At 40.9% G+C, this 19,012-nt stretch overlaps 2 protein-coding genes and 1 non-coding gene across 3 annotated transcripts in view; 1 reads left to right on the forward strand and 2 right to left on the reverse strand.

The window, feature by feature from the left end:
- The window catches only part of fras1 (Fraser extracellular matrix complex subunit 1), a 302,138-nt gene extending 300,358 nt beyond the window's left edge, over window positions 1-1,780 (reverse strand). Inside the window, exon 1 of the mRNA XM_085367553.1 lies at window positions 1,278-1,780. Coding sequence (XP_085223679.1) covers window positions 1,278-1,344 — 67 coding nt within the window. The 5' untranslated portion in view covers window positions 1,345-1,780. The remainder of the gene's footprint in view (window positions 1-1,277) is intronic.
- Window positions 1,781-6,061: 4,281 nt separating this feature from the next.
- On the forward strand, window positions 6,062-6,133 carry trnac-gca (transfer RNA cysteine (anticodon GCA)). The gene has a single exon. It is a non-coding gene; the product is annotated as a tRNA-Cys (tRNA).
- Window positions 6,134-9,044: 2,911 nt separating this feature from the next.
- Window positions 9,045-18,528, reverse strand: mrpl1 (mitochondrial ribosomal protein L1). The gene is made up of 9 exons (XM_085366897.1): window positions 18,489-18,528; window positions 16,774-16,882; window positions 16,302-16,569; window positions 15,107-15,190; window positions 14,677-14,748; window positions 14,164-14,275; window positions 13,462-13,562; window positions 12,280-12,361; window positions 9,045-9,168 (listed from the first exon to the last, which is right to left on the reverse strand). Exons 1-9 carry the CDS (start codon window positions 18,517-18,519, stop codon window positions 9,068-9,070), a joined length of 960 nt encoding a protein of 319 aa, XP_085223023.1. The 5' UTR covers window positions 18,520-18,528; the 3' UTR covers window positions 9,045-9,067.
- Window positions 18,529-19,012: the final 484 nt, after the last annotated feature.

Consider the following 19,012-nt stretch of genomic DNA (forward strand, 5'->3'; position numbering starts at 1 on the left):
AGGAGGTTTTCACCTGGCAGATATCAGGCTACAACATTAACCATGCCTCGGTCTGACAGGAGGAGTACAGAGAAACTATGAATGGGTCAGTTAAGCAGCAGCACTTGCACAGACCTGCTTTAGATTCTGCTCTTGACAGTCCTGTGCATTATAACTCCTCTAATGGGAATATCGTAGCCGTGCATGGGCAGCTATTTTAGATCTGATGCAGAGTTATGAATATTTATACAACACAGAGGCCGTGAGAAAGACTGGATTTAAAAAGAAAAGGTGTTTAGATATGAATATGAAAAACTACAACAAGTTCATGTGTTGCTTTTTAATTCAGATTCATTTGCAGTCTGTTGAATGTGACTCTGGGTACCTGCAGAACTATTATCTAAACAGAAGATTGTTTTGCTTAACTATGCCCGCCTAAAATCGGGAGTTTAAGAGTGTATTTAAGTCTGGTCCTTTCTTTGAGTTTCACTTTCTCAAATTGACTTTGAAGTTTGGGTTAAAGACAGATTTTTTTTAATTACTGTTAAGGTTATATGAGGTTACTCTATGTCTGTGTTTCAGTTAAGAGTATTTGTTTCTCTACAATTAAAGTCTGAAATTCTGTTAAATAACTCCAGCAGCTCAGTTAAAACAGATTTTCTTTTTGTCTTTTCAGTTTTAACTCGCCTAACAAATGCTTTTAGTTACTGAAACATAATCAAAGAGCACGTTTTAGTGAATATTCGAGCCGCTCTCCCTGAATCAGACATTTCCAGGTCCACTCGGAGAGCATTATTGACTGCACAGCTCAACCCTGGTGGAGTGTGCTCATTCAGAAATCCTATCAAACGAGTGTTTGTGTCATATGAAAGAGCTCATTTGAAATTCACCAGCTGACTTTTCTCTTCTGGGAAAATCTGTCAACCCTGAAGTTGGGATGGGAACTCTTATCCTTGGGTAACAACACCCTGCTCTGGCTCAAGGTCCTCCACCTGCGATTGTGGGTCCTGAGCAATTATAGCCTAAATTGCATTCATTTTAAGCTGAAAGTGTTCCTAATGGAAACGGTGATCGATCGCTCTGCCCGCAACTTTCACACCTCCACAAGATTTCTCTGCGCGTACTGGAACAATTCTTCACTCGGTGCTGGACAAAGTAGCTGAGGTTGAACTAAATCCGATCCGATTTAGAGTCGGTGGATCGCGTGCATGGTGGTCCCTAATAACCCCTGACCTGGCTACGTAACAAGCAGGACAGGAGGACAAGTGGCTTGGTGAAAAGAGACTAGAAATACCAACCGTGAATCCCACGGGGGACGGTGAGGATCCCAGCCAGAGCGCCAACAAATATCCACCATCCACACATGATCGTACAAAAAAAGAGGATTTAATCCAAATCCAGTCAGAAGAAAAAAACGGGATGTGTGTGTTTGTGTTCGACTGTATCTATCTTAAATGAAAGCGGGTCTCTCTGTGCATTATTGGTGCTTTGAACACAAACAGAAAAGATCCGGGAGTCTTCAGAAGGAGCGGGGAGACGGAGCGCACCGGGTCCGACTCCTGAGCGCTGCGCGCCGGACTGGAATGCGGCGCAATGCCGAAACCTGGAGAAGTGGGTTATCCACCTCCTTCCTGTTCGCGTGCTCAGAGCTCTACCGGCTGGACACAAAACTCTGTTAAGAAAAAAGAGTCACCGACAGCAAGTTGTTCCCTCTTCAGCTGCAGCAGCAGAAGCCGGGACGCTTTTAAAAGCCGAGGCGCATGACGACGACTGGCGGCCGGAGTTTGAGCGCTCCTGCAGCGAGCCTCGCGCGTGTTTGAAGTCACTTCTTGCGGTGGACCGGTCTACTTGTCCTCCCGGAGCCCACCCCACTCCCTCTCCTCCTTCTTTTCCTTCTTGTTCGTCCTCTCCCCCTCTGTCAAAGAGGACGTCCCACCTCTCCACCCCCGCTTCCACCACCCACCTCGCAGATATAATCTCACATGATGGGGACTGTGCTCCCTGGGGATTAAAACATGAGGGAGAGAATTAGTTTTCTGGAGGGGAATTTGGTGATCTAGGATCAGCTGAGGGATTCATCCTTTTAATCCCATTTTCAGCTGGAAATCTGACGTTTACAGAGAATAAAAATAAATACATTAAAGAAAAGTGGAGCTGTAGGCTGTCTGAACTCACTTTTACACCTCTGTGGTCATTATAATTCCCCGGCGCCAATACTCTTTTACGGGAACTCGTGTTTGGAGTGATCTTAAAATAGTTTCTGTTTTGATGCCCTAAGTTTTCTCAGTCTCGAATAATCTTCCATGAATAACCTCATTATGCTCTTATCCTATTATGTGCGTTCAATCTAAAAAACTTGCGGGTTTATAGATGCTGAACTCTGTGTTACCTTTAAATGACTTGAGATTATTGAAATTAAAAGGCAGTGATTTTCAAACCAGGGGTCAGGATCCTCCGAGGGAATTTCTTGGACTCTCAAGATAATTACCAGTAAGGAAATATTGAATTCTCAGCGTTATTCCTTTAATCTAATTCCTGACAGCAATATTTGTAGTCCACGTTTGTCATTGTTAGGTCCGCGTTACATTGCCCAAATGTCAGGTGTGTTATAGCATTTGGTCCACATGAAAAAACCTTCCTATAACCGATGTGGTCCACATCTGGCAACGCCAAAAGTGCCATAAGTAGCCCAAACGAGGCCCAGATTAGGGTCTGATGTGTCTGAGTATGTGCTGTAATTCTAAACAGCTTGACTTCAGATATCATTAAATGATTTAATTGTAAAAATAATATGAGAGCTGAGAGACACTGTCAGCTTGAAATCCAGCACCCTGAGACTGTACACTAAGTGGAAGGGAGAAGGCTGTGGACTAGTGAGTGTTATAACCAGTATCCAGGATGAAACAATAAAGATCCATGAATACATCATGAAGATGGCCACGCCTGATAGTGTGCTTAGGACCACCTCAGGCAGCAGAAACCTGAGACAGAAGAGAACCAAGGAGAGGAACCATCATTAAAGAACAGGCCTGTGCACGGTATGTACCAGTGGCAGATAGAAGGAGTGGTTGATATCGAGAAATCCAACCAGTGGCTGGACAAAGCTGGACTGAAAGACAGCACAGAGGCACTAATCATGGTAGCACAGGAACAAGCTCTGAGCACAAAAATCCATGGAGGCTGGGGTCTATCACACCAGGCAAGATGCCCCTGAGACAATCCAGCACATTACAGCAGGGTGCAAGATACTAGCAGGGAGCGCATACATGGAACGCCATAACCAAGTGGCCGGCATAGTGTACAGGAACATCTGTGCTGAGTGTGGCCTGAAAATCCCAAGGTCAAAATGGGAGACGCCTGAAAGGGTTTTGGAGAATGACCGAGCTAAGATCCCGTGGGACAGTTTGACCGACGGACAAACTGTTGATGGCTAACCAACCGGACATAGTGGTGTTAGACAAAGAGGAAGACAGCCATAGTGATAGATGTAGCGATACCAAATGACAGAAACATCAGGAAGAAGGAACACGAGAAGCTGAAGAAGTACCAAGGGCTCAGAGAAGAGCTCGAGAAGATGTGAGGTGAAGATAACGGTGGTCCCCGTGGTAATCGGAGCACTAGGTGCGGTAACTCCCAAGCTAGGCAAGTGGTTCCAGCAGATCCCGGGAACAACATCTAAGATCTCTGTCCAAAAGAGCGCAGTCCTAGGAACAGCTAAGATACTGCGCAGGATCCTCAAGCTCCCAGGCCTCCCAGGATCTGAGCAAGTGTTTGCAAATCATTACTAATTGAGCAATTCATGTAAGTGTCATTAATTTGTGTAATTAAAATAAAAAATAAAAAACTCAATTATAATTATATATTGGTTTTGTGTGGTATTTATTCGTGAAGTGAACTACCAACTTGTCTCCTGTCTAGGGTGTACAGGTACCTTAGCACAGCTCCACCCGTAAATGATGGGTTATAAGACTTTAATAATAAAGGTTTTATTACTGAGCATAATTCCAGGGTGTCAGTTACTGACATTTAGTCAAAGCCTCTGGTGTCTCACATTCAAGCAGAAGGTTTCCTTTAGTGTTGCTCAGTATGTGTGACCACAATACTGAGACCAGTGTCTCTCCTACTTTGTCATAAATTAACCCAAACCTGACCGAGTAGTTTTGGTCACAACTTTGTGTCCAGGTTCACAGTCTTGTGATTTGGCCACCACCACATCACACCACCTATGTCACTAACAACTTTATAATGGACACTGTTTAAAACATTACACAGTATTTACAACTTTCCAAGAACCATCCAAATAATGTTTTACAAATTAGTAAATATTGCTTTCAATTTCATGCTTTAATAAAAATAACTGATAATTAAAGTTAAGCAACTGTATTTTTACCTTATGGACATGATTTTCTGAGACTTGTAAACACATATTGTTAACAGCAACATAAAAACGTGTCCTTAATCAGAAAAGAATAATTCAACTGATGTTAACAAGGGAGGAGACCACAGACACTGAGGTATTTCTCATCTTGTTTTCAAAACCTCAAAATCCATTATTCAATTTTTGAGGTTCCATGGGGCTTTTATATATTTACGATTTTGCTGAAATCCTGGCAGAAGTTTAAGAGACTCCCTTTAACACTATCCATTTTACATAGAAACTGAATATTTTGGGAAAACTGATCAACTATTGACTTGCTAATTAACTTTTTTTACTGACTTTATTAGTCAGGAACATATTATTACTACTAACAATCTCCTTTAATTATTTAAATATTATCTCATGTGAACCTTTTATTGTCTTTTTTTAGTTTTTCCTCTAATTTAAAATTTAAACATTTAAATTTAACATAATTTCAAACAACAAATCCTGTTTACCTTGACCCTGGTGGTATGGAGGACAAAACAAGCCAAAATAATAAATAAAAAAAAAACAGAGAAAGAAATTTTTAGATAAGAAAAAAACAAAATAATTGAAAAAAAAAAAAGATTTAAAATGTCTTGATGTATGCTTAATAATCCAGGGAAGAAAATCCCAGAAAGTTGTTTCTCTTCATCTGGACGTTTCATTTTCGGTGGGTGACTTCTTCGATCCAACAGACTGAAGAAGTCACTTGAATGAGTGATTAAGGTCAGTTTTATTTTCTTCAGTGATTTTGTTCATATTATTTATTTCTTTATTTTCTAGTTTTATTCATTTATTTGGGCAGTCTTGGTCTTCCATACAGTAATATGTACTTACTTTGTTGTTGTTTTTTTTCAGGTAACGGGATAATCTCCTCTACCTTAAGTCCTGTCACTATCTTACAGGAAGTTGGCAAACTTTTTTTTTTCAGTGACCATTTACTTAGTGCTTCATTTTTCCCCCAGTTTGCTTTTATTTCATCCACAGCTTGCTGATCTACCTGGGAGCTGCTTTCCCCCCTCTTTTTTCTGTACAATAACTAACTATTGTATGTCTACAGCTTGTTTTTCAGTGTAATGTTTAATCAGCAGGAGTGCAGCATTGAGATTCCTCAGGGTCACATGGCAGTAACCTGATCTCCACTCAGTCCTTTTGTCCTCTGCCAAAAACAGGGATCAGAATCGGTTTTGCCTTTGAACAAGCTTTCTTTTCTGCTGCTTTAATTCTGCTGCTGTCTGCACTCTTCAACTATTTATAACCAGCTCCCCGTCTGCAGTGACAAAGGAGAAGATTAAAAAAATATATAAATATATATAGCAGGTTAAATTCTGACCTCCAACACAACCAAAAGTATCTATATCATTTTGACATGTCATGAGGGCTCTGGTGAGATTATACCTGACCTCCTATTAAAGTCAGGCTTGGAATGGAGGTCTTATAAATCTCTGGTTATAACTATAGAGACATCATCGCTGGCCATAACCACACAGCAGACTCTTCATGATGTGTGTGACTAAAGGGTATGTTGACAGAAATTGTATCTTAAATATGTTTCTGAAATCCCATTGGTGTGGGGATTGGTAGATAAGGTGAAAGGCAGGACAGGACACGACCTTAGCGGTCATGATGCCAAACTAGTGCCTTACAGTGAATGGATGTACTCGCTTGGTAGATTAGAGCGGGGGTGTAGCTCAGGGGTAGAGCATTTGACTGCAGATCAAAAAGTCTCTGGTTCAAATCCAGATGCCCCCTGCTTTATGAGTAACCTAAACACCTTTCTTCACACTTCAGCTGATACAGTCTCATCATGAACCTTCTAGAAGTTCAAAGGATGTCAGTCCCCCAGGTCTACATTCAGTCTTCCAACTCCCCTTTTTGATAAATCTTATATTTATAGCTGAAGCTGGACACAGAGACTAAACCTAAACCACTCTGTAGTTATGCAGATTTAGGCTCAAGCTCCTGGAGAAATTCATTTCTTTCCATGCACCCATTCATTTACATTACACCGTGCTTCTAATTAACTCCTGTCTTCTCTACTGCAGTTTGTTTTATCTTCTTTGTTCATGGTCCTGTCTTCTCTTTCCACTCATGTACAACTGTTTACACCCTCCCCAGCGGCTGCACTTCCCCGTGTCTGGAGGTCACTTTAACTAGAATTTTCTCTCTAATAAAGTGGAGTCTTTAAAATGCGAAATAAAGTGCCTTGAGACAAATGTTGTTGCAAACTGGCAGCATATTTTAAATAAAGCAAATTGAACATACGGGAGATTTTGGACTGGACTGTTAGACTAAACTATCCACCACTAGATAAAAGAACATCTTCTCTCCATTAAATTTCCAGAGACAAGATGGACTGAAGCTGTTCTGAAGCTCAGTATGATCTCGCACCAAAAAATAGTTAACCGGAAATAAGCCGCAAATCCTCCAACGGCTCACTGGAGGAGTTAACAAGCTAATGCTGCTGGTATTTCTGCAGAATAGAAAGAGCAAGAGCAGTTGCAGTTTTCTTCAGTCTTTGAGACATTTTAGTTTAGTTTGTTGATGTGAAATCACTTCCCAGCCTCTCTGTCCCCAAGAAGAACTCTTTCATCTCGGCGAGAGAAACAAAGGAAGTAAACATCTTTACAACAACAGCCAGATCAGTATGAAAAACCACAGTTTACAGACAGACAGACACACCTGTGAGAGTCAAGCTGGCACCACAGCAGCATTACTGCATGTCAACAAGAAGCTCGTTAAAGGCGGTTTCATGACTTTTACTGTTTCCAGTTTTTCATTGCTTCTTTCTATAGTCTGTTTCTTTTGCTCTCCACCACCAAATCCTATTAAATTAGTTGCAGCAGCAGCAGCAGCCTGATTCCCCCACAGGGACCAATAAAAATTCAAACTAATCTCAATCTCACTCTGAACGTCAACCTGCACAGCATCACAGGATTAATGTCTAATAGGCTGCGCTAATTCAACACACAGCTTGAAAGGATGACTCTACTCTTGCTGTGGTTTGGGACATAAAAGACGTGGGATACTTTCCCAAAGACTTGCTAACATCTAAAGATGTTTTGAACCACAGAAATAATGTGCTGGGAGGGTTGAGAGTGCAAATCTTAGCTTCTAAATTGAGTTACTAAAACACTGTTTTCACTTCAACCTTCAACTCACAGGTTTAACTTCAGGGTTATTTATTCATTCACAAACTTGAACTAATAAAGATAATATTCAGTACAGAGAAACTACAGCTGGAAGAGCTTAAACTGATGGATGACAATTTATGGAAAATTGACCCCAATTTGCAATGTTTTGGGAGTTAAGGCAAAAAAAGGCTTCAGTTTTACCTGTGAATATATCTCAAGCATCCACAACATAATCTAATGCAAGATTATACATGATGTGCAAGTACATGTCTACTATTAAAATCTGTGAACATTTTTTACTTCACTACTTTTTATATATTAGTGGCCTCATGTAAGAAAATCTAATTTCTCCCTCAGTGTGGCTTTATCTCCTGGAATGAGCTTCAACAGGTTGGTGGAAGACTTCCGTTTAACCCTACAGGAGTCTGGAGTGCAAGCTATGTAAACACTGCCCCCTGCTGTTCAGCTGGTAGTATTACACGTGATTTTATACCAGTTTATACCAGGATGACCCGGGATGAAAATTTGTGGTTGTGGACATGGGGCCCCTCACTTTGCATAACAGCTTAATTATTTCCCCGAGTGACCCAGAACCTGATTCTTTTTGGATACCAACTTCTTAAATGTGTTTATTTGTCATTCTCAGGTAACATAAGAAAAATGAAGCCATTTGTATGTATTATATATGTATTTGATCTGATCGTGGCTCAAGAGTTGGGAGTTCACCTTGTAATCGGAAGGTTGCCGGTTCGAGCCCCGGCTTGGACAGTCTCGGTCGTTGTGTCCTTGGGCAAGACACTTCACCTGTTGCCTACTGGTGGTGGTCAGAGGTGGCGCCAGTGTCCGGCAGCCTCGCCTCTGTCAGTGCGCCCCAGGGCGGCTGTGGCTACAATGTAGCTGCCATCACCAGTATGTGAATGGGTGGATGACTGGTTGTGTAAAGCGCTTTGGGGTCCTTAGGGACTAGAAAAACGCTATACAAATACAGGCCATTTGTTTGAGTGGGGATTGGCTCAAACCTTTAAACATCATGTCGACAGCATGAATTGACTCATGACTGAAGCCTAATGACTTTACGACAAAACCAAAATCAATTAGTTAAAATCATCAAATGCTTTATAGTTTATTGTATTTGAGGACATGTGGAGATTGGAGCATATAGAGCTGTTTATACGTTTAAACGGATTTCAAAGCTTTTGTTAGCTGAAAAAATGATAATTAGGACAGCTTTCACTGACCATGTGGTCAAACAACTATAAATAGAAAGAATAAAAAGATAAAATAAATAAATAATTCAGACAAAACCCCCTCAGACTGTTTCTGGACCTCCTGTCATTCTGTAAAACAATAAGAGTACAGCTGATTTATGGGTTTTAATTTGCCATGTTGTGTTATCATTAATAAACGTCACTTTCCTGTCTTGGTCACCTTTTACCTTTTGTCCCATTTTGCTCTCCTGGGATTTCCTTCTTCGAAAGAACAGATACCAAAACACACGAGCGACAGAACAAAAACTTTATTGACTACAACGCACATATACACAATCTGCACCTCACTCCTCCTTTTCTGGTGATTTCGGGAGAACATCTTCGCTCTTGAACCAAACAGCTTCACTGGTGTGACTGGCGATGATCGCTCGCTCAATGAAAGGTCCTGATACGGAAAGAGGAAAAGAAAGGAAGAAAGACGCTGTCATCATAAAGAACGGCTCTTTTTAAGTGGAGGAGAAGCCAAACACAGACTGAAAACTGATATCTGCTTAATTGCAGGGCTAATGATCACTATCGACTGACAAATGATCCCCCTCCCCTTCTGCTGCAAGTGTTAATGACAACATTTGAAATTAATTAAGTCAAACACATCATAAAAAAGGAAGATACGGGGTGGAGGTGGGTTGCAAAGTGGCTTGCATGTATATAGCAGATGTAGGCAGTCTAAAGGAGCTTAGATGGCAATGAAGCTCCCAGCAAAGAGTTGCTGTGTTGACATTAATGACAGAGGAGGTTGTGATTATTGAGTCAGCAGAGTGTTCACGACTTCTTACGCACTCCGTGACTCTGCTTTGTAACTTTATGCAGTTTACATTTTGTGGCTGAGCTGCTGTGAATCCCAAATGTTTCCAGTTTGACATAATACCACATAGTTACCTTAGAATATCTAGGCTCAAATTTGGCCTCAAAGCACTGATGATATCTGAGCTTCAGCAATGTATTTGTATCAATGTATTTTTTTTCATAAATCCAAAAATATCCCCACCATCACAACGCAGCTACCGATAATACTGGTTACAGACTCCTGTTTGTCAGATTTACAGAATAAATTCAAACTTTTTAATAAATAATTCACATTTAAAACATTTACATTTACAAATGAAAAGTTCTATTTCTCCAGGCAGAATCTCCACCATGTCCGAGGTAACCTGGACTGACTCGTATTACTGAGACACTACAATCCTAAACCTGTTAATGGAGCATCATCTTGCATTAAGTTATGTTAAACAGCTTCTTTCCATCTCGTCCTCTTTTCTCTGTCTTTGGCTTACAAACTCTCTGCAGTCTTATTTCTCTCACGTATTTACTTTTAACATACTTATGAATAGTTATTTCAGCACTGCGTTCCCCGTCGTCTCCCATCCTCTGCATTTATATTATTTTTTATTAGCATATTATGTCTTTGGTCGTGAATAACTCCCATCAGCCCCTTGGGGGGAGCTGGTCTCTTCTTCATACCCACACGCTGTATTTCCGCACTTCTCTCTCTGTTTTTAAGCACTTATCTCTGAAGTTTACTCTTGTTTTTGCCCACGCTGCTGCCATTAGCCTCTGTCTAAATGACTCTTAAAAACAGTAATGGAAATAAAGAAGCCAATCTAACAGTAAGTATTCCTGATATTCGCATTTTCTGATGCTTCACTACTGGTTGCCGAGGTAATTAAATTCTGCCGCGGGGTCCTTGTGTGATCCTTGTCAGGGATTTGTAACGTTTGCTGGCACAAGCTCAAAGACGCGTCTCTGCTGACGAGAGTTCAGCAGAGCCCAGGTGGCCCGGCTCGACGCCTTCATCGCCAAATGAAGCAGAGCCGTAACGATGCACCGAGTGAGACATTTCACTCAACCGACGTTGCGTTGAGGATGCCGCGCGTAGCCGAGCGGGTTCAGCAGAGCATTAACGCTTCAAGGGTGAGCGGTGAAGACTCCCACAGGGATCGTCGTCAGGCTGAAACTGCACACACTCAGGTTTACTGCGAGCACTATAAACAGAAGCATCTGCTGCGCGTGCAATCACACGGCTGCTGCCAGGAAACGGCGTGATGACCTCTGCCAGAAAAAGTCCTGTTTCTCTTCTTTTTGAGGTTTTGAAGGGTCAAAAACAAACAAACAAACAAACAAACAGGCAACCGCTGGTGTCAGCCTCCTACTAGATGCACATATGGTGTCAATTTCAAAATTCTATGCCATGTTATTATCAATTTATGACAAGCTTCTCAGAGAACTTGACCCCTGACCTTTGACCTTGAGGTCACTGAGATTCGAACTCATCCGAGATCTTTAGTAGAAGCACCTACAGTTTCAATTTGAAAATTCTAGGTGACTTCACAACATTTTCACAGAATTTGACCTCTGACCTTTGGGTCAAAGTCGCTGAGATTTGGACTCGTCCTGCTAAAAGCAGATGCACGTACGGGATCAACGAAGCTCCAACGTCGTTGTTCTTATGTTATCACATTCACAAACTCAGGCGTCCATGTGGGGTGACGACATTACCCCATCAGCCTGAGGGATGAAAGTCAGTTTGATTTCCATCGTAACGAGCAACACAACCCTGCAGAGCTGCTAGTCTGGCTGTAAACCTCTGGAGGCCGTTCCTTTTTAATATGTTGCATTCACGGGGCTCATTCTGCTCGTTTTTCCCCCATACGTTAAAACATGAAGCGATTTTATTTTTTTGTAAAATGAAACGATTGCAGGTATGATTGAAAACTGACATGCAGGACCAAAGCAAACTTTCAAGAAATTAACTCCATTCTATAATTTTATGAGAAGTATGAGGAAAAACAATAAACGATAAGAAAACCATTATTCTTTATTCTGCTGAAGAGACAAAGGTTTAGTGGTACTACGGTCTACACGAGAGAGATCGGAGTTCTCTCTATATGCACGGCTCCAGTTTAGATGGCGTCAGTGGTTTAAAGAGTCCTTTGTGAAAGCTCTGCAGTTTACTTCAGCGGGGAAAATGTTAATAACGTGGTATTTAGCAAGCTCAAAATTAGTTTTTAGATCGTTTAGGCCTTTCTCTCTAATGAGAATCCATTAGCTGATGATTACACTGCATCCTGTAAATCGAACAAAGTGGAGGAAAATGCAGAGAAATTACTGAACGAACTACAGCTTGATGGAAAAGCTGCTGACTCCTCTGCTTCCCTTCTTGATTTATAAGAAGAGAACCTGGACAAACGGCCATAATTTTTAACTCAGGGGTCATAGTTTTTGTTTAGGTTTACCATTACACCTCAACGTCACGTCATACACTTTTTACGCTGCAGTGTTATGGTATGAAAATAAGTGGAACTCTCTTGAGGGAGTGATTGACACTCACAGGAAGAAGGCTCTGGGTTCAAAACTCTAGAAGCTTTCTATCGAGCATTCAAGCAGACAAAAATAAATCAAAAGTCTGCTATTTTTTCCCTGCGAGCTATAAAAGCAGAGGTAGGGCTTGGGGAACTGTCGGAGGGTTTTTGCTGTTGGTTTTGGTGAACATACATACCCAAGCTGGCTGGTCGGTGTGAACAAACATCAACCAGGATTGTCTGCAGGTTGGCGAAGATGTGCTCACTGGGCATGTCGAGCTAAGCAGAGGAGAGAAAACAAAATGTCTGAAACGTCCGATTATATTTACCATTTCTGAAATCCTCTGTATGTTCATACTGGCGAAAAATCAATGTGCTGCATTTAAACAAATAACGCCAGCATTTCAAGTTAATTTCACACATGTAGTGCACCCCTGAGCACTTCATGGACTCACCCGACAGAAGTGCATGCAAGAGTTTAAATGTCTGCCAGAACCCTAACCAGTGATGTCACACTGCAGCCTCCTGCTAAAGCTATCCAGGGAGATCTCCAACCTTGACCCCACAGAGAACTGCAAAGCACATAGCCTGCATATAAAAGATGGACGTGGCAACTGTGACATCACCTGAGTTTGCATTTTGAAGCCTCAATGTTACTTTTTGGTCACCGCCATGTTGGATTTTTTCCCTCATTTAGAAGAGAAGGTGGACAAGCTTGGTTAGCAAGCTGCCAATCACGTGTCAGATCATTTCATTTAGACTTTCTGACTCACTTTTGAAGTTAGCGATTGTGACCACTGAAGAAACTTCTTTTCTTGTAGTTCTGAACCAGCTTCACTTTTCAGCCTCAGAGGCTGACGGTGTGAATGCAAAGCAGATCATTTCCTGCTGTGTTGCAACAAAGTTAAACTGTACCGACTCGACTGTCCTGCGTTTATGTGTGAAAATGTCCTGATATGCTGAGTGCTTATAAACGAGCGAATATGTGTTCTCTGCATTTTAAATTCATGCAGATGTGATAAAAATATATAGAACAGGAAAACAGCAAGCCTGTAACCAGCTGATACTACTGTTTTATTTAAAAATGTACCCAGTAGAAGCAAACACACACACACACACACACACATAAAGCATTTCCTCCCTAAACACACTCCAACATTTCCCTCAACCTTCCTCAGGGCGCATCGATTTTATGTCTCCATCCTTGTGGGAATTTATGCTTTTTTAATCAGGACTTTTTTTCCCCTTTGCTTTGAGCTCTAAAACTTGCAAAACTTAAAACTGCCTCATCGCTGAAAACTTCCTCTGTTGGTTTTGCACACATTCACACAGCTCCTCCCATCAATGCACATTGCATGTACCGGTTTGTTATGACGTACCGTAGCTATCTGGGACCTAACATAGCAGTCGCTCTCCACCATGTACTCGTGACCCGTTTTAAATAGCTCCAACATCTTGGGAACGTTGATGCCGACTGAGCCTGAGAGTAAAGGGAGAAAACGGGAGAGAGAATAAGTGATCAGCACTCATTATCTCGTAACGCATTCACACTTTAGACATCCAGTTATGGCTGTCGTCTTCACTGGTTGTGAGTGACACTGGATTAAAACTATCGACTGCTGAATGTGAAACATTTGAACTAAAAATAAAATGTCACTGAAGCCACAACAGAATTTTGAAGCACGAATTAGAAATAATAGAATTTCCTGTCATCATCATCAAAGACTGATATCATCAGCCTTCACTTTGTTGAATAAAAGTAGGCATTAAAATTCCAGTAACTCTTCAGACATTCAATTTTTCCTGATGATCTTTCAGATATTCCTAATTTGGTCACCTCGAGCCAGGAAACAGCCAATCAGCAGGACAGTTAAACGGTGAGGAGCTCAAACAGCTTGTTTCAATCAGAGGTTGGACTGAGATGCAGCATTAAGCAGCAGTATATGATAAATAAGAATTATTTTGAACTATAGCAGACAACCAATTAAAATAAATAAATAAAAAAGGTGCTGAAATTGGACAGGTTCACCTTAACCTTCAACACGGCTGAAGGTAAAAACAACTCTTAACCTGCAGCTCACCTCTCTTGCTCTTTGGAAACTTCTTCCTTAGTTTGTTTTTCAGTGGTACGAGCTTCGGCAGGATGTCGGGAACCGCCACATAGAAGTCTGCTGAAACCTCATCATCCAAGATCTTAAAAAAGAATAAAACCACATGACCACAAATTAGTTTAAACATTAAGACTCCTGCAGGTTTTGGTCCTCATCTACCCAAATCTGCTGCTATACTGGTGGTCTCCTGTTGTCTCATTACTGTTATCATAAGCTCTGTGCATAAACTGGACCTGTGGAGACTGAGATTTTCAGGCTGTGAGGTCTGACCTGTGGACTGCCTGCCTGCAAAAGATGTGTGCTGTCAATTCTTTAAAAAGTCAGTTTTAACGTTTTTTAATAATTTAACAGTTTGCCTCACAAACAAGTAAACAGCACAGAAATTTGGAGAGAAACAGAAAAGTAATACTTTTTTTCAGTTTTCCCGGTAAACTCGATCTGACCTCACGGGATGTGCCGTTTAGCTCAGTTTAACCAACTCACCGGCTGTATGAGCTCCACTCCTCCAGCAAACACCGCTCCGTTCTCCTGAGCAACTGTGGCTTGATTAGCATCCTGCAGAGACACAACCAAAGACACCCGCGCCCATTTAAATCTGATTTGGGTGCGTCAACGTCTGGCAGACCCCAACGATGTCATTCATTATGACCGTTAACACGCTCATCTAAGTTACAACCCACGGCCTGCGCAGCTTGACAGGAATATTAATCAAACCCTGCTCGTCGGGTTCTACGATAAAAAGCAGCCACGACCGAAGCACATTCATTACAGACAAACAGGGAGACAAATAAAAGGTGCTGCTGCTGCTGCACATCTGAATCATGCACCGACAAAATTAAAACAATTCATCAACAACAGACACACAAATGGCTACGAAATGAAGATTCAGTGAGGCTAAAATAAAAGTTTTTACCTCTGTAAAAACTAAAACTCTGTTCATCTCTGCCTTGAAGGCGTGCGGTAAGTGCACAGTGCTGACGAAGGGGTCGACTTTTTTCTGCAAGGAGGAAAAACAGAGTAATTTATTATGAGTAACAACACCGGGTATGCTGCAGGAAAAGAGCAAAAGAATCTGGAAACAAATAAGGAAAAGCGAGGATGTCAATCACAGAGCAGGCCTACATAATCAAGCATTAAAGTTATTCAGCCACCACTTTAATTTTTCATTTCTCTAGAGAGTTCATAATTCATAATGCATGGGAACATTAGTTCTGCAGTGACAGACAGCTAAGAGTAAGACAGAGTTTGTCTCCCGTGGACCCTCTGGACAGCACAGCAGCAGCTCTGCAGCCCTGCGATGTGTAAGAAAGAACGAAAAGAAGCACTCGTGAGGCTTTTAGTCCTCGGTGCCGCGCTGTTTTCAGCAGATTAACTGAAACTGCTCGTGCTGCAAAGATTGATGTCATGAATAACCCTCAGATTGGTGGAAGCGAGGCGTGACAGTGACAGCCAGAATGGGAAAGCACCAAATAAATCCAAATAAGTCTGCCAAGTGTGACTGCTAAAATTTGTCTTCGGCACACACACAAACACGCACAAACACACACACTGGCAGATGATCAACCCTCATCAGGATGTTCTTTTCTATTCTGAGGTTCCAGCTTGATGATAAAAGGAAAAGCAGCCCGTGGTTTCTGGGACACTAAAAAGGTTTGATGGAACCAACGTGTGAATAGCAACAAAGTCAGAAAAGCAGGGAGCAGTTTGAAGCCATGATGTGAATCACCTTGCTGTGCTCAGAAGACTGGGCTCCAGCAATGTTAACATACATGGTAAATGTCAAAGTAACATCCACAGAGGACCCAAGGATTGAACAGAGAAACAGCCCTCTTCGTCAATATGCTTGCACTGAAATTTCTTTGAAACTGAACCAATTCTGTTCTGGAGAATTTATAGCACATGATGCAGCTGCTGTGTGTATTTTTGTGTTTATAGTAGTTATAATGTCTGCTGCCTTCTTGTCCAACATATTAATGAAAAACGCTTCTCTAATCACTTCCACCTGGCAGAGAACACAATTAAAAAAACCTCCCCTAGTACCACAGTTAGCCGTCCTTGTCTTTGTGCCATTCAGTCAACATGAGTTTCAGTGTTTTTGTCATTATTACCTTCTTCTCCAGCTTCATGTCCAGCTTCAGATCTATGTAAACCGGCTGATTGTGGGGAGTGAAGTCTAACGCCTGGAATTTCTTCAGCATGTCAATTGCCTCCGCTGGGTCATGCAGAGTCCGTGGGTAGTACCTCATAACATATACGTCATCCACAGGCGCCCATCCCGTCTTACCGAAAGGCTTATGTCTGTTTTTGTCATCGATGACCCTCTTCTCTTTCTTCACCTCCTTTTCTGCGTTGTCTTTTTTGTCTTTCTTTAGTGTCCTGGCAATCAAAAGGGGAGATGTTAACCTGAGAAATATCTGAGTCACCAGGTCAGCATCTAATTTCTCTCAATTTTATTGTTCGCACTAACCAGAAAACTGCTCAGAATGGGAAAAATGGGGTGAGTCAAGCAGAGAAAACCCCCCACCTTTAGAGCCAGTAAATCATTTCTGGGTGACAAGCTTTAAAGGTCTGTAAACTCACTTGACAGCTGCAAAAGTTCTGACAGGTAGATTCCTTGGTGCAGTCTGTGAGACACCTGAGTAAGCTGGACCGCTGGCACTCAGTAGCTGCCTCTGACATCGTGCTAAAACTGTGAAGACAGGCGAGGAAAAAAGCTTCATAAGGAGTTTAAACAAACAGACACGTGCTGTTTTTTTCCTGTGGGACACAACATCAAACTGCACACCATAATTAAGAGAAACGCTCTGTGATTTTATAAAACATTTTTAATGAACTTTGCATAAACTAAATGCATCAAAGTATCTTTTTATTTCCAGCAGACAAGCTGATGATGAGCATCGGTGTTTAACGCTACCTAATTTAAGTATACCACTGTCTTTTGCATGACAAGCACTTCTCCCTGATGTGCATCTGCATCAGTGAGTTCATCAATTTAAAAAAATCATGGTTTACAGTCTCATTCTGGTAAAAACTCTTCCACAAAGAATGAAACCCACACTGATGGTGTAAGTTTTAGCAGTACCGATCATAAACTGTTTAAGTGAATCTAAATGTTTCTTTGAATGTTTTATTGATGTTGTGCTGCCAGGATGGAAGACATGTTTTATCATTAATATCAGCTTCATAAATACAATGTGGAAGACTTTTGGGAGGACATTATTGAAATTATTTTATAATAACAAGAAGAGGTCAACTAAACATATTTTTATGCTATTGCTAGTTTTCTGTATTGATGCTCTGCTCTCTTTTGTTTTTTAATTATTTTGGCAGTGACATGCTAAAGCTTTTTAGGATGGGTTAGCGAAATGGCAAAAGCTGTTGTGATTTTGTTAATGCCAGCCCTACTGTAAATGTCTTGTAATGCTGGCATCAATTCATCGGGAGAAGAACACTTTATTGAAAACCTGAAATATTAATGGCTTCCTTGCAAGTTTTACCTGCAAAGTATTAAGTGTTTATCTATTTGGAAATTCTTCTCAGTACAGTAAATGTGAAAATAAAAAGAAATTATACCTTCCAATACTAACCGATGGGAGTTTCCTAATGAAGTGGTGTAAGTTTTGGCTATGGCTCATGTATTTTAAAAACATATTCATTTTGGATGACTGTTACATTACACTGGTTGCACTGCATTGGTTTTACTGGTCGGTCAGACCACTTACGATCAAATTAGGATAACTGACACAATGAAACGACTGTTGGGCGATATCATATTTAAAATCCAACATTTTAATTTACATCAAGAAAATCGTTGGTTTCAAGTAAATTATCACAAAAATTCGTTAATAATTTATATGATTTTTAACCCGGCATATGGCGACCCAAATTAACTCTTAAAATACGACTGCAATGACAGCTTCTGACCTGGTTGTTACCGCACATCACGGCTGAAAGGAAACATAACATGAAAATCTAATTAATTTAAGAAGTATCTGGTCAATCAGAGCAATGCCGATTTAAAGTGTATCAAAAATTAAAATAAAATCAAATATTGTTGATTCGTGAGAAAATTAAGTGACGACAAACAAGCTGATAATATGTTAAACAGTCAAACAGCAGGTTGGCTATTGGTTAGCTAACAGTGAAGCCAAAAGGCTACACAAAGAGATCTCTGAATCGAGCCCAGAGACAAAAGCGAGAAAACAGGAAAGGACAAACGCAGCCTATAAACACATGCCTTTATTTTTTTTTAATGTCATCTAAAAAGAATCCAATTTCACAACAAAACAACTGACCTTTCCACACAGTACGCGTGCAGGTTGCCATGTCAGGGAATCGCGCTTGGCCGTGTGAAAACAGAGGTAGGGAATAAATGGTTCCGCCTCGGAAACGATCAAATGTTAGTTGAAAAAACGGAAAAGTTTTAGTTCTGCTGCATATTCTGAAACAAAAAACATACATAAATAAAAATATAAACTACCTGACAACAGTCTGAGGGTGGTACATTTTCATTCGGCATATATTTATTTAATTAATATTTACTTATTATGATAAAAAACTAAACGAATGTAGAGACAGCTGTACTCTACTCGCTGCTATAGGAAGAAAATTGAGCATTATAAAAGTTTTGAACTAAAACCTGGACGCCGAATTTTAGGTTTCAAACCATCCTAGCTATGTATAAATTATCTAAGACATGGTTTATCTTATTATCTCTATACGACCATATTTTGGAGAAACGATACATGAGAAATATTATATGACTTAATATTAAGGTCACTGAAAAAAACCCAATAGGATTCCTGGGTGGATAACGAGA

The sequence above is a fragment of the Diplotaxodon limnothrissa genome, linkage group LG12 (assembly GCF_057381915.1).
Source record: "Diplotaxodon limnothrissa isolate DT_005_m linkage group LG12, D_limnothrissa_male_GT1.1, whole genome shotgun sequence".
NCBI lineage: Eukaryota > Metazoa > Chordata > Actinopteri > Cichliformes > Cichlidae > Diplotaxodon > Diplotaxodon limnothrissa.